Below are 16,499 nucleotides of genomic sequence, written 5' to 3'. Positions count from 1 at the left end.
CAAGGCAAGTAGGTGAAATGAATAATTGTGTTTTTGACTTTTGAATTTCCTGTACCTTGACAGTGGTTATTGCAGCCATAATTTTGGCCATGAATATTCTAGACAGGTTTTTTATTAAAAATCTAGGTTTGGGGGGAGACAAGCAACATTCAATGTATCATCTATGTTTTTATTTTATGGTGATGAACATTTTTTACCTAATATGAAATGTTATAAATTGCTGACTTCAAAGGAATTACAACAGTCTGCTTCTAACACTTGCACTATCTTGGGCAAACATTTAAATCTTGATTAATGTTTAACTACATGAAGTATACTCAGTTCAAGAAAAGGACCAGTATCAGGATTCCAGCTGAGTTGTCTTGGAGATTAGAATTCAGGCTCCGAAGAAAAACCCTGAGGAATTCTTTATTGGATATAACAGAGAGTGGAAGCTGTACGTGACCTGTAGAGAATGTGGCCTGGATATAAAATCCTCATCTTCTCTTATCTTATTACAGAAATTTGGATGGAGAAACAGTATGTATCTCAAAGAGAAGTGGACCCCGGAGCCGATTTCACTAGCAATCACAGCATTTTGGAAGGTACTCGATTCAAAAGAGCCATTTTCAAAGGGCAATACTGTAGAAGTTTTGGGTGCTGTGAAGACAGAGATGATGGCTGTGTCACTCATTTCTATGAGGTGAATGCACTGTGTTACTGTGATAAATTCTGTGAAAGGGAGAATTCTGATTGCTGTCCTGATTACCAGTCTTTTTGCCGTGAAGAGAAAGAATGGCCTCCTTACACAAAGCCTTGGTATCCAGCAGGTAGGCTTTGGGAATGTGTTTCAGCATTATGTTGTACTAGTTCATAAGAAGATCTGACAGATTTTCCCTTTTCTCCCTTCCTTCCTCCTCCCTCCCTCCCTCCCTCCCTCCCTCCCTCCCTCCCTCCCTCCCTCCCTCCCTCCCTCCCTCCTTTCCTTCCATCCTTCTTTAAGAAAAAATGAATATTGGGATCACCAGAATGAATGCCTTTGGGTTGTTAGAGTGTTTTGGCTCAGATGAAGGTATGTGAATCATACTAGCACAGTCAGGAAAGTTCTAGTGTGACAGTCATGAATGCTGCTGTGAATCCTCTTTTGAAGTACAGTTAATTTATATAAAAGTTACTGGAAACTTTTTTCTTTCTTTGTAAAAATGTATCGACGACAGTACTCTCAAGTGTTCTTGAGTGTAACCTCTTAGAGAATCTCATGAAAGTCACATGATCATCTGCAGATTCATGCAATATTTTACTTCCTATTTTATGGGATTAACGGACCTCCTAGCATTAGAATCTATGGTTTTGCAAAGCCACTAAAACCAGTACAGATGCCAAGTAAAGTAGTAAAGTCAGCCACCCACCCTGCCTAATAGCAAACAGATTCTTCATTTGTATTTTTGTTTTGTTTTGTTTTGCCAAGCTGAGATTTTTTTAAACAATTAGAAAGAAAGGAGGCCTTCTATAAAGTAATTGTGAAAGTCTAAAATTGAGTAGATAAATACAAATAAGTCATAAAGAGAATGATATTTATTATATTGCAATTATTACAAGAGAATGACTATCAATTTTGAATTATCAACATACTCAAGGTTTGCAACAAACACGAAACTCTGTTGTTGCGGTCATATGAGGCCTGATTTCTCTGTCAACCATCAGATCAAATCCCCTGAGCAGGAACGTGGTTTAATTAGAGCTTTGTCATACCACAGTAAATGGGTGTACTGACTAGAAATTACAGTTAGGACAAAATTTAGTGTAAACTAGAATTTTGTATTCTTCCAAATCAAGGTCTTGTTTCAAAATCTAGATGCTGTTGCCTTCATTTTCAATGTCATCTAATTTCTAAAAACTGAGGAAACACTTCTTAAAACACAGAATGTTAAAATTTCCATAGAATTGTCATTTATCTCAAGCCTTTGCCTTTATCGATAAACAGCTCAGCAAACATTTATTTAACCCTAAAAACTGACAGGTACTCTATTAGGAATGAGAGATTTAGATGTACATAAAAATGGCTGATGTGGCTCAGTGGGTTGAGCACTGGCCTGAGAACCAAGGGGTCACAGGTTCAATTCCCAGTCCAGGGCACATGCCTTGGTTGCAGGCCAGGCTCCCAGTAGGGGGTGTGTGAGAGGCAACCACACATTGATGTTTCTCTCCCTCTCTTTTTCCCTACCTTCCCCTCTGTCTAAAAATAAATAAATAAAATTAAAAAAATACTCATTGAATGTCTCCACTATGCTAGGTATAATGCTTAGTTCTGAGGCAACCATGGGTGAGAAACAAGGCAAGATCTTATTCTCATTGAAGTGATAGTCAAGGTGGGGGATGTGTGTGTTGGATATTTAACAAATTCACTATACAACTTCAAAAAGGGATAACTTCTCTAAAGGAAGCACTTAAGTTGCTGTGAGAAAGTATATCAGAATATACCATTAATGTATAAAGTAATATATACATTAATGCAAACAGGTCTGTTTTGAGAATGTTTGCTAATATTCTTTTATTAATAAATATTACATTGAATGCTTTTTTAAAATCTTGAATAAATGAGTAACTTCAAATATAAAATAGAGTATAAAATAAAATATACATTTAGCCTATAGGGGAGGGCAGCAAATGAGGACATTTAAACTGAGACTCTGAGAAGGAGGAGAAGGGATCTGACCTGAAGGTCCAAGGGCTGCGTCAGAGCTGAGCCTGCGGAGCCCGGGCCAGGAGCTGAAAGGATACACCACCCTTTCTGGGTAGTAATGGTTGTTGGAGGCTGTGGGTACTGTGAGATGGGGTTGGAGAGGTGAACAGAGGCCAGGTTATGACAGGATTTCTAGGCCATATTAAGGATTTGAGAATTCTGTTATGAGAACCCATGGAAAGATGTTAGGTAAAAAAGGTTTGGCTTCATGGGTGTGAAGTCTTAATATTATGTATAAGCCGCAGTGCTTTGCATGTGCTAAAATGTATTTGAGCTTTTTTTTTTTGAGACATATAGCCTCTTTAGAAAGTAATTACTACTTTTTCAATGTTCATTTTTGCTTGAGGGCTAGAACTTTGCTAAGACTTTAATTTAGGATCACGTTTTAGGCAGAATTTATGTTGTAGTTTTTATGTAATTCATTATGGGGGGAAGCAATTAATCATTTTTTATTCAGTAGCAAAAAGTTCACATTAGACTATAATTGCTCTCATGAAGGTAATTTTTTTCTTTTGTTTTATCTTGCTTACAGAAGAGCTGATTGAAAGGAGATACTCCTATACAATATTGAAAAATTTTGCAAAATTAGCTAACATAAAAAACAATGGTATATTACTTGCATTTTTTGCATGTATGCAGCCAGTTTCCTCTGAGATGTGTTAATCTGCTGATCTATTAAATAATATTTTCAGTTATCTTATACATGATATTGCCTAGTTCTTTGTACTGCAACTCTCTTAGGAGCTTCTTTAAACCAGTGAATTAAAACTATGTACATTGTTTTGAGAATTAAAAACATCACATCCCTTTTGTATAAACTGGAAGTAGAGCACATTGCCAAATATCTTCCTTTTGTTTTTTCCCTCATCTCTGATGGTAACTTTCGATAAGTGGAGGATTTCAAATGTCAAGTACAGAAAACAAGTGATAGAGTTTGAAATAGAACCAGAGAGGATTTCCCAGACAGAATCTTTGGGTGTAGCAGATCTTAAGAGTCTAGTATACCATCTGCTGTGAATAGACTGAAGCTAATTTGATTATGCACAACTCACATTCACACTGATAAAAAAATATGTAAGCCACTGACACATTTGAATTGTATAAGGGTTATTTACTCCTTCACAAGCTTTTTAACTGCATTATAATGAAAATAAGTCACACTCCAACTCTGCCATAAATACTGATAGTTACAAAAACATATATTGCTAAGGAGACATTAGCAAATTCATACAAGCTCTGGAAGCTTCATTCATCTGCTTTACATGAAAAATGTATTGGAGGGACATGTGATAATATTACAAAGGCAGGACTTTTTTATCATTACAGTGGGTACCAGGGAATGAGAAATTCTCCTACCAGCGGCTGGGCACAGGACCTTTCAGAGATCAATTCTAGGGCACCAGGTATATGAGTAACAGCTTTGTACCTTAGAGATACATATAAACTGAGATACTAGAGTAGAATGTAACAAACTATTTTATCTAATCTACATTAATTAAATACTATAAATTTAACCAATAAGAGCTAAGTATTTACATCCACTATGCTGATGAACAAGCCACTAGTTTTAGCAACGGAAGCCCATTTCTGGAACTCATTATACTCACAGTCTAGTATTCATCAAAAGATGGATAATAGAGGCACTTGTAGCAATTGCCCTGGAATCTGACCTTTCTGAGTGATCACTGCTGAGATGTAGGAATCCTGATTAAAGCAAGTAACTGCCTTCCCTAAAGTGAAGTTTAGACCAGCACAGATGTTATAACACATTATGCTAAAGTATTTTTAAATAAATTACAAGCATCTTATCTTTTCTCACGTCTCACAAACAGTAGACCAACTGTTTCACTCTCCAAATATTTTGTAGTAGTGGTTGTTAAAGTTGCAAAACTCCATTAATTTCGATAGTCATTACCTTTTTTTGTTGTTATTTTTGAGATATACATGTAACCATCAATTAATACACTCTGAGGTGCTTCATAACTATTTCAACTGCGAATATAAAGCCACCAGGAATTGTTTTATCTCTCTGCCATCATAATTTTTCACATACTTTTATTTGGGTTACTGCTTACCTTGAGTCAGTTCCTCCTCTTGACCTTTGAATCTCAAACTCTAGTGTTTTCAAGATCGTTACCTTTACAATGATCTCTACCCCTCTTCCCCCTCTTTTTCACTATCCTTCCTGTCCTTTTTTTTCTCCCAAAGCATCATTTGTTCCCCATCCTTCCTGATCAACTATTAATTTACAAAATATGTATTTGTAGCTCCCAACTTTGAAAAAGCTCCTTTGATTCCATGTCCTGAACAGTTCCTATCCCATTTCCTTCTTTCCTTTAATGGCAAAATAGCTGAAACATTTTGCTTCCTGACGACTAAGTCTCTTACCAACATATCCTACAAGATGTCGTTTCCTGCTACTCAGCGAAATCTCTCTCGGTGGGGTTATTAACCACTTTCACATTACTAAATGCAATATTCAGATGACTGGTGTTTCTCTCTCTCTTTTTTTTGCCTCCATGAACTACTCTCCGTGGTTGACGACTTTTGCTTGTATGAAATCCTTCGTTCTGTTGCTTCCCAAGATTCTGCCCTCTCCTGAACTTGCTGCTTCCTCTCAGGCCATTCCTTCCCAGTTTCCTCTTCTGAATGTCTGTTGGCTGGAGTGTTTTAAACTTGGTTCTGCATCTCTTTCTCTTGACTATATACAACCTTTCAAATGGACTCTTATTTCATCTTAAGGCTTTAAAAATATGTATGTTGCTGTCTCTTAAACTCATGCTTCAGTCTTAACTCTGGATTTTTATCCTCCAATAGCATTTCTAACCTAAAACAGGCAAAGAAGAACTCTCGATTTCTTGTCACAAGCCTGTTTCTTATTTCAGTAACAGATTCACTGTCCTTGTATTGCTAAAGTAAAACTTCTAGTGAGGCATCCTTGATACCTCTATTTCTTCGTTTCCCAAACTAAATCCATGTCCCATTCATTGCTTTACCTCCCAAGTATGCCCAGTTACTTCTGTCCATCCTACTTTTGTGCAAATCCTTCAGGTTCTGGGAACCCCACCCCAGCCAGCACCACAGGAGCAATGTGAGCAGAGGCATGTTGGGTAAGGCCTCAGAGGTCACTGTAAAATACTTGGTTTTATTTTAGATTTGATAGGGGTCAGGGAAGGAACAGTTGTTTTCCCTTAGGACTTTATGATTTCTGTTCCCTTTATCTAAGGTTTAGTTATACCACATCCCTTAGAACATTTTCTAAATGTGTTGATTTTTCCCTAAGATTGAATAACTAAAAAGTTGGAATTCATTTTGTTTAATTAAAGTTCATTGATGTGATCTATTAATTACATCTTTCTGTCAAAAAAGCTTTTACTTGACAAAGTAGTGGGTTTTGCTACTTTGCTAATTGAGCATGATTTTTAAATTTGTATAAATTATTTTCTCAAAAAGGATTTAATATATAACCAGAATACCATTTCACAGTATCTTACTGATGGTTTTTATATGGTGATAATTCACCATGTTTAGGGTTAGGGTTAGGGTTAATAGTTGAAAAAATTAGATTTGGAACACAAATAGAAGCAATATTATTGATCACATGAATTTTCTCCTGATCCAAATCCTGAAGAAAAATAGAATTCAATGGAATGGTTTTATATTTTGTGTAGTCATATGCAATTAATCATGTTCACTTATGATACTTTATTAGTTTTTTAAAATTGAAAAATGATGTAAGTTTATGTAAACTTTGCTTAACTATTAAAACATAGTTATTTTTTTGAGTGTGGTTAGTGGTAATTTCTTAGTAATCTAGTTTTCATACTTCACAAATCCTCTCTGTTGGAATCTAATACAGAGTTTTTTAGATAAAAGCTCATTAAATAAGCCCAGAAAAATTTGATACATAAACGTAGACACAAACCATATGTGAACTTCCATCAAATTGGCATCATATATTTTTGCATAATTGAAAAACTAAGCACAATTTTAGATTACTCCTTGTGTTAATGAACTTTATTGATCAATTTAGAATTTTCATTTGTTTACATGTTATATTGGCAGGTTGCCTCAGAGAGGGTCAACATTATGAAGAAGGATCAGCAATTAAAGAAAACTGTAACTCCTGGTAATACATTTTTAAATTTTGTATTCATTTATTTTTAATTGTATTTTATTGATTATGCTGTTACAGTTGTCCTGACTTTTCCCCCTTTCTCCCCCTCCACCCAGCACCCACCACTCCCTCAGGCAATCCCCCCACCCTTGCTCATGTTCATGGGTCATGCATATAAGTTCTTTGGCTACTTCTTTACCTGTACTGTACTTTATATCCCCATGGCTATTCTGTAACTACTGATTTGTAATTCTTAATCCCCTCACCTCTCACCCCCTCTCCCACACCCACCCTCCCATCTCTTTATTTTTTAATTTTGGGATTTTAATTATGATGTGTCTTAGGGTGTGCCACTTTGTGTCCATTTTATTTGGGCCTCTCTGTGCTTCCTAGAGTTGCATGTCTACTTCCTTCACCAAATAATGGCAATTTCCTCTCATTATGTTTTCAAATACATCTCCAATGTTTGTTCTTTTTCTTCTTCTGGCACCCCTATGAAGCATATGTTGGATTGCTTAAGGTTGTCCCACAGGCTGCTTATACTATCCTCATTATTTTGGATTCTCTTTTCTTCTCATTGTTCTGATTGGTTGTTTTTTTTGCTTCCTTATGTTCCAAATCATTGATTTGACTCTCAGCTTCATCTTCTCTACTGTTGTTTCCCTGTAGATTGTTTGTTATTTCAATTAGTGTCTCCTTTGTTTCTGCCTGGATCTATTTATGCTGTTAAAGTCCTCCCTGAGTCCCTTGAGCATCCTTATAACCAGTTTTGAATTCTGCATGTGATAGATTGCTTATCTGCATTTTGTTTAGCTCTTTATCTGGAGTTTTGATCTGTCCTTTCATTTGGGCCATGTTTCTTAGTCTCCTCATTTTGGCGACAGCCTTCCTATGTTTGTTTCTATGTTTTAGGTAGAGGTGATTTGACTCTGTGTGCCTTGGTAGTGTCGCCTGATGTAGTAGGGTCCTGTAGGGTCCAGTGGCACAGTCTCCCCTACCATCCACGCTGGGTACTTCTAAGCTGGGTGGGCCCTTTGTGTGGGCTGAGTACACTCTCCTTTTATAGTTGAACCTTGATTGCTGTTTGTAGATCAATGAGAGGGATTTACCCAGGCCAGTTAGCTTCAAGGATTAGCTGTGACCACTTACACTCAACCTCCACCTTCCATGGAGGGGCAGCTGTGCAGGGGCAGGGTGGTGGTGCTTGGACATGGTCTGTAGCTGTCCACTTAGTGCAATGGCTCTGGGACTTCTCTGGTGGTGCAGGGCAAGGTTAGCCCCCACCAGGGTTTTGCCTGGTGTGTCAACCCTGGGGTCCGCCCTGTCTGAACTATAAAGCAGTCTGAGATGGCTGCTACTTGGGCTGGGCTTGGAGATTTCCAGGAGAAGCCAAACTGTGAAACTAGGCTGCTAGTTCCTGTCCCAAGCCTCAGTGAGGCCAGCTGCTGCTTGTTAGAGAGGATTTAGGAAGTTGTGAAGCACCAGCCAAAACCATTCATATGAACAAGCAGCTTCAGTGGGCCCATAAGTTGGGAGGGGCAGAGTCTCTGGGAATCTATTGCTAAGGCAGGTCAAACAGTGTTAGCCAGGTTGATGGAATCTTAGATACAGCACCAGTCTGCCAGCTCTCTGAGGAGAGGACCCAGAAAAGGGACAATGACCTCTGCTCACCCAGATGCCAGACACTTTAGCTTCTTCCGGTATGCCACTGGTGTTCCTCAAGCTGCCACTCCTGTGCCAAAGGGCGGAGGGAATGAGTCTGAGAAGGTCAGTGGGAGTGTGGGTTCTTTAAGAGGAACTACTCGGAGCTCCAGAAGTTTCTTCCACTGACTCAGTCCCCACTGATTTTTGCAGCCAGAAGTTGTGGGGACTAATCTTCCTGGCACTTCCTGGGCTGGGGGGCCTGGTGTGGGGCTAGGACTCCTGGGTCTCGAGATATCCCTCCTGAATTTTTATCTACCACATGCGAGTGTGGGAGCAGCCCATTCTGTGTCTTCATCCCTTCTGCCAGTCTGGATGGACATGGTTTCTTTAATTCCATAGTTGTCAGACTTCCATTCAACTCTATTTCTGTCAGTTCTGAGCAATGGTTGTTCTCTATCTTAGTTGTAATTTTGTTTTGGTTGTGCAAAGAGTTGAGCCATGTCTACCTACACCGCCATCTTGATGGTAAGGAATTTAGTGGTACTGAACAGAATCCTACAGTTCTTATGGGTTTTCTTCAAATAAAAGAAACATCTGTGCAAGGAAGCATATATTTAAATAGAGACAGAATCATAAGTCATAATATATCATATACCTATAGTTTGCATAAGCATATTTAATTTTAATGAATGTTAAAAAGCTAATCATATCTATATATACATACATATGTATGTAACTGATTTTAGAGAGAGAGGAAAGAGAGAGATGAGAGAGAAACATTGTTTCCTGTACATGCTCCTACCCAGACCTGCAACCTTTTGGTGTACAGGATGATGTTCCAACTGACTCAGCCACCCAGCCAGGGCTCATGAATATATTTTTTTATTGCTTGAACTTGATGTTCATCAGACAACAGGCCTGCACTAAATAAACCTCTTAATTATAAACCTTCTGATATACTATGAACACAGTAACTATATATAAAAACAGCCTGCCTTAACAGGATTATCCTGTAGAAAGTTTCCAATCACAAATACATTGAATATATTGTTTAAATTGACATGTGTTTTTATGCTTCAGGGAATGTGTGGTCACTTTATATATTAATTTCCTGGAGTGCAAGGTAAGAGCCTATTGAGTGGGAGCTCATGCATGTGCTATACTTTTCTTTTTTTTGCCAGAAATGAAATAGGCATATGGCTAACGTGTATCCAAGTATGTTTTATGCCTTAGCAATGTGCTCTAGTTACTAATTTTTAAAATGTGCTCCATTAAGGCCAGGCCACTTTTGTAATTTTTTATATTTTTTTTAGCACATGTTCAGGACAGCAATGGAAATGTTCTCAGCATGTATGTCTTGTTGAACCAGAATTAATTGAACATGTCAATAAAGGAGATTATGGGTGAGTGAAATCTTGCTTTACAAGCTTTTTGACACTCCCAGTTACTCCTCAGATTTCAAACAATGTATTTCCTATTATTTACTTCTAAAAATAGTCATTGTTTGAAAAGAAAGAGTGAGAAAGAAATAGGAAGGTAGGTAGAAAGGCATGTAAAATTGGGATGCACAGAGGTGAATATTAAGTAATTAAAATGCACAAAGATGAAGCACAGACCATGGTCTTAAATTGCCTAGAAAGGAGCAGTGTTGTGGTGTGAGCAAGGGGTGTACGGAAAGTTTTAGTCTGGGTAAGTGTTCAGGCAAAATCAGAAGGTAGGCATAATTGATATATTCCTGCCACTCACATGTTCAGCTATCCTGGGTATAGTCTAGCCTATGGGGGCAATATTGTATCTTGATGTTGCCCCAAATAACCAACCCATCTAGACAATTTCACTGAGAGGCTGATACCTAGTCAATTTCACTTACAATTGAGTCACTTACAATTGTTCAAGTCAAAAGATTGCTTGAACCATTTTCCTTTGCTAATAAACTAAAGATAGGGCTGATTGACACTCAACATAGGAAATAACTGATGCTGTTTGAAAGATTAAGAAACTAGGTAGCTTCTCTGCTTACAAAGAAAAAAATTAAGATGTAGGTGCTTACATTGGTATTTTTTAGTGCATTGAAAGAAAGAGGGATAGGCTGGTTGGTGTCTCTCTCAGAATTTCTCCACTGCCATTGATCAAAACTCTATATCCCCTGATAACATTTTACACATTTTGGGATATGATTTCATATAAGACAATTTATTGTCAAGCAACCGTAAAAGTGAAGTGACCCTAAAATATACTTTTTAAAATTTTTATTCATTGATTTTTAGAGAGAGAGAAGCATCATTTTGTTGTTCTACTTTGTGCTTTCATTAGTTGCTTTTTGTATGTGCCCTGACTGGGAGAATGCTCTGAGTTACTCAGCTAGGATCAAAATGTATTTTTAAAAATTAGAAACATCATTCCCTTCTACACATAAAATATATGTTTCCCAGCAGAACAAAGCCATTATTTCAATGTACCCAAAATACTTTCTTGGGAGACACAAAATATGAAAAGTTACATTTGTTGACATCAATAATCTTAAACCATCTCAATTGCTCTGTGTATGTGTGTGTATACATGTGTTTGAATAATACTTTAGGTGGTAATATATTTTAAGTATTTCTAGGGGAGGCTCATTATAATTTTCTGTGGCTAAGTGTTACTCAGATTATTAAAAGAACATGAGTATGTGTCATCCTGAGACATGATTGGAATCAGTTTCCCTTAAGCACACACTTCCAAGAAGCCATAATTATCCTACTTTTCAGCAGACTCATGAAGAACCACAGTCTAAAGCAGTGTGGGAAGAAAGTACGTGTAACAGCACAAAAGCTGTTGGGAATGCTGCCTTCTTTGGAAGGAAGAATTTTCTTTTCATCATCTATTTATTGACAGAGTACTCTAGGACTATTGAAGTGGCCTGGACTTTGCCTTTTAGTTGCAAACTTAGACGACTTTAAAAGAATAAAAAGTGAAGTGTAATTGGAGCCAAAAGGAGTGTAATGGACCAAAGGAAAGAAAGTTAAGTAAAAGACACAAGGCATCAAGAAAAGGAGTGAAACTCAATTAAATTATGGGCGGGGGGAGAGAAGGAAGTGCTTCAATTGAAAAGAAAGTTCTAATTCTCAGATATTTTCTGTTCCTTATGTTCAAACTGTTTTCGTGTGTAAAACAGAATTATATATCACTCATTATTGATTAAATGCTTTAAAAAACAGCCTACATATGTATGTATAACCTTTGATGTAAAACAATTTATTTATCATATCTCAGGAGTCTGTTAGATCCTGGTCATTATTCATTCTGCATAACCTACTTCAGCCCTTATTCCCTATATTATTTCCTATATTAATCCCTATATTATTTTTCCTATATTGTTCCCTATATTATTTTAATGCAATCAATTAGTAATTACAAAATGTCTTTCTTTTGTGGCACTGCTTAGGATTCAAATAAATAATTTTTATCTTAAAGGAATTAACAACACGTCATACTTTATAGAAGGATTTCTAATGATAAGGCAGCATATATTGAATAAGAGCCAAATTAGTGGCTCAAGTAATAAATCAGTATGTTGGTGGGACAAAGGATATAGATAACTGTTCCAATTGTCTGATGCTGCAACAATCAACCAAACAAATAAACAAATAAAAAATACGCCAGAATTTAGCAGCTTAAAACCACAAGCTTTTCTTTTGTTCACATCAGCAATTTGGGTGGACTCAGCTGAGGCTCTTTGCTGATTCCTCCTGGGGTCACTCATGTACCTCCAGACATCTGGAACCTTGCCTGAGGCTGAGTTGTCTAAGGTGGCCTCACCTTCATGTCTGGTGGTTGGTGGTGATTGTCGGTGGCCCACGTGTGCCCAGTAGGCTGGCCTTAGCTTCTTCACATGGCAGGCCTCTAATAAGATATGAGTGGAGGCTGCAAAGGGCCTCTCTTGAGGCCTAAGCTTGAAATTTGCCAAGAATCAATTCTGCTTTTTACTAGACAAACAAGTCACTAGATCAGCCTATAGTCAAATGTTAGGGAAATAGGTTCTACCTATTGATGCAAAGTGCTACAGAAATTTTGTGGCAATGTTAAATATATTACATATCTGAATTTGTTTTTTCTTATGAACTCAAAATCTAGTCTGTTGGATGAATTGGCCCGGATTTTTTTCACTGGTTTTTCAAAATCAGCATCCCAAATCCTTTCCCAAACTGAAAGGATTACCCTCTGATCTCTCCTTGTATCCCCCTCCACCTTGTCAACCAATCCAGAAAATCAGAAGTTAGTTTGATTCTTCTTTCATCCTCACACTCAGTCACTAAGTTCTTGTAATGCTCACGTTTCTTTTAAATATTTTGTCTGTTCCTTTGCTATATTCTAGTGCATTTCTTTATGAAACTTATTTTGAAATAACCTGACATATCTCTGTTTCCAGGCTGACCAAACTCCAACCCATCCTTTACACTTTCATGGTTTTCCTTCTTCAACAAGTGTTTGTCGCTTGAGGTCTTAAAATTTCTCAGTGGAACTCCATTGCTTATCACATAGAATTATAGTCCTTAGTGCAAATAATCATCTAGCTCAAATGCTTCTTTACTGACTCAACTTTTCTACTTTTTCCAAACTCTGTCTCCCTAGTTGCTCTCATAGTTAAGCATTTAATTTATCTGCTGTTCCCTAGATGTTCTACCAATTTCAAACCTGCATACTTTGCTCCAGAGTTGCCTTTATTTAGAATAAATGCTCTCTTCTTTCACATCTGGCCACCAAACTCATTTTCATCCTTCCAGTCTGAGCACTAAAGTCACTTTCTATGAAAAACTGTACCAACTCCCTCAGGCAGAGTTATGTTATAAATACTCTACTCTGATCTGATTTTCACCTACTGCTAGGAAATGACACATACTAAAGTCATTTTTATCTTTGCTGTCTTTTTAGGTATGAGCTCCTTAAGGGTAAATAAATGTATTTGCTTCAATGTTCCCTATGTTTATGAGAGAATCTGATAAATAAATTAAGAATGCTCAGTAAATGCTGAATTGGATTAGAAGAAATGGTTAAGTCTAGGTCAAAAGAGGATGGTGTAGAGTAATAGTGTCTTTCACACTTTTTCTAAGCATTAGTCACATTAAAACATACATTTAACTTTGTGACCTTGTACACACACACATACACACGTGTGAACACACCTCGACACACACAACCTTTTCAGGTTATTTATAAACAGTGCCTACCTTCATTGTGTGCAGTAAACGTAAATGCTTACTATTATTTTTCTTATATTCTATTTTATTTTTTTAAAATATTGACCCCTGATCACTAAAATTAGTGATTAATTAAATGATCAACAAATCTGAATGTTTAGAAACTACTAGTATAGGGCACCAAAAACATACTTTACTGATATGATTTTTTCCCAGGGCTGTGCTAGTCTTCTAAATAAAGCTGTAAAACCTAATATAGTCAGAGGGTTTCTTATTGAAATTGCCTGGGTGATAGAGATTGCGCTTTAAAATTGTGGCTTGAAGTTGCTTAAGATTTTATGAACAAACGGATCTTTAAAAAAGGCATTAACTTTTTAGTAAAAGCATATATTGAAAATTGAGTTTCATTTTCAATCAGTCATACTAACCTACCACATTATAAACAATTTGGTAATAAATATAACAAAATAAAATTTAGATTTAGATTTTGAAAATAAATTGTCCTCTACTTGTAGCTGATTCAACCAAGCAATGATTAAATTACTTTCATTTTTCTCATTTTTTGCCTCTTAATATTAAGGAAGTTTCGTTACCTTCAAATTTCAGTATTCGAATTTGAAAAGAAACCTCATTTTTCTATGTAAGGGAACATAATAAATATGTCTCTAGAAAAATATACACATTTTTATCTATTTTCACACCAATTGAATTTATGTTGTGAATTTTAATTATGAATAACTAGTGTTATTGAGCACTTAACACAAATTAACTCAATATGACAGATTATTTTAATATTTAAGTAAAATACTTTAATAAAATTAAATAATATCTTTTAAAGAATACCTATTTTCTCAATTTTTATGGATACTTTTCATGTGGTCGAGTTCTTTTCAAATCCAAATGATAATGAAACATTATCTTATTTAATCTATATGTATGTTTTTATACATTCAAGCTTCTATCTAAAATGCATTTAAGGACATTTAAAGAAAACTGCATACTAAATCACTTTACAGTTTGTAAAGATTTTATATTGTTAAATTGAGTGTGTGTTGGTATAGTCTTAGTTTCCTCAAGGAGTCGTGAAAGTAACTGAAATAGACCTCACCAGGGAAGAGTGTCTCATGTGCTTCACTGCCACATTAATCATGATGCACCACCAACATAAGAAATACCTACCTTGTAGTAATAGTTTACATTTTGTGAGATTTGCTTCTGTATAATTTCAAAAATATAAATGAACATGTATTTATGAAAGTGTTATTACACTGTCTGTATGTATTTCTTGCTTTCATTTGTAAGGCAGATGGACTGCCCAGAACTACAGTCAGTTCTGGGGAATGACTTTAGAAGAAGGTTTCAGACACCGCCTTGGCACCTTGCAGCCCAGCTCCACACTCCTGAGCATGAATGAAATGACAGTAAGTGTTCTCTTGCTTTGACTTATGTATATGTAGGTGTATTGCTGTGCTTGTATATTCATTGAAAGCAATTTTAAATAACAAAAATAATGAGTTTTGAGCTTCCAGAGTTATAATTTTATCATATAAATAAAAAACCTTCCACAAAATGTTTGTTATTGTCCTCAAAATTTCATTAAGAAGTTTAAAGTTTACTAATATCAATGAGATATACCCTCCTAGCTTCAAGAACAATTGTGTATTCATTTTCATGCTAATGATTTCATAGAAATTTGTGTTTCTGATTGTTGGTTGTTCAGTGACACAGTGATTAAGAAAGGCATTAGTTATCCTTAGGTTTTAAATAAACACTGTTATTTTTGTAAATTAGTCTCTTGAACTATCCACTATCACATAAGGATAAAATAAGTGCTGATAACTGTAGACATATATGCTATGATGATTAAGAAAGGTTTATCCTAAAAAGTCCTCAACATTTTGACCTGGGCAGGTGTCTCGGTTGGTTGGGCTGTCATCCCATACACCAAAAGGTTGAGGGTTTGCTTCTGGTTAGGGCACACACCTAGGTTGCAGGTTTAATCCCCAGTCAGGGTGCTTACAGGAGGAAACGGATCAATGTTTCTATTTCGTATTGAAGTTTGTCTCTCTTCCTTCCCATCTCTCTAAAAATTAATAAACATATCCTTGAACGATAGATTAAAGTAATTTTAAAAATGCTCAATGTTTTTATTGAAAGAACTTCAAATTTTTTCTGATGGCATGGCAAACTCCTTTGGGAGATTTCTGCATTTGCTAACACTCTTATGCTTTATATATTGTGCTGATTTTCCCTTTCATTATTAACAGATGTTATCATCTGATAATAGGTATCTTGCATAACTAAGCTTCTGCCTGTATAATTATCATAGACTTCTAACTCCCACAGTCGCGTTTTAACACCTCCAAGATGTGTGATGTTTCTCAGGTACACACACTTTGCAATTGAGATGTCGATTGTATTTAAGGCCCTTTAACAAATGTCCAGGGTAGAGCTGGGCTCCAGGACGCTGCAGTACAGCCTCCTGACTCTGCAGAGATACCAGGTCCTGGCTGTCTGGAAGCTCTAAGCGACTCAAAGCAAACAGGGCTGTTGTTGAATAAATTGTAAATCCACTGGTTTTTCATGAAACCTTTAATGTGCTTTGCTTTGGAGAGATGTAATTCCCTGAGTTATTATTTCAATTTAAATTCCACTAGTAGGGCCTTCTAAATTATAACTAGTATTAGAAAAGCTAGTAACAGCTGCCATTTATTGAGTAGGTGTGTGTTAAGCACTCTTATAAGCACTTTTATACATCATCTCATCTAATTGCCACAGCAACTTGATGTAGAGGTGCTATAATTATCTACACTTTAAAGAAAAGAAAATTGAGATT

General features: G+C 36.4%; 1 protein-coding gene across 2 annotated transcripts in view; it reads left to right on the top strand.

Moving 5' to 3' along the window:
- The first annotated feature begins 352 nt into the window (after positions 1-352).
- The window catches only part of TINAG (tubulointerstitial nephritis antigen), a 79,188-nt gene continuing 63,041 nt past the window's right edge, over positions 353-16,499 (top strand). Inside the window, exons 1-4 of one of the 2 annotated variants that reach the window (XM_053668363.1) lie at positions 353-584; positions 6,788-6,851; positions 9,797-9,886; positions 14,970-15,084. In XM_053668363.1, coding sequence (XP_053524338.1) covers positions 455-584; positions 6,788-6,851; positions 9,797-9,886; positions 14,970-15,084 — 399 coding nt within the window. In that variant the 5' untranslated portion in view covers positions 353-454. Of the gene's footprint in view, positions 810-6,787; positions 6,852-9,796; positions 9,887-14,969; positions 15,085-16,499 lie in introns of both variants that reach the window. The other variant, XM_053668362.1, reaches the window with a different exon arrangement.

This window comes from Artibeus jamaicensis, unplaced genomic scaffold (assembly GCF_021234435.1).
Source record: "Artibeus jamaicensis isolate MK-2021 breed Jamaican fruit bat unplaced genomic scaffold, CSHL_Jam_final contig_484, whole genome shotgun sequence".
NCBI lineage: Eukaryota > Metazoa > Chordata > Mammalia > Chiroptera > Phyllostomidae > Artibeus > Artibeus jamaicensis.
Note: the sequence above shows the minus strand (reverse complement) of the source record. Positions and strands in the feature narration are given on the sequence as shown.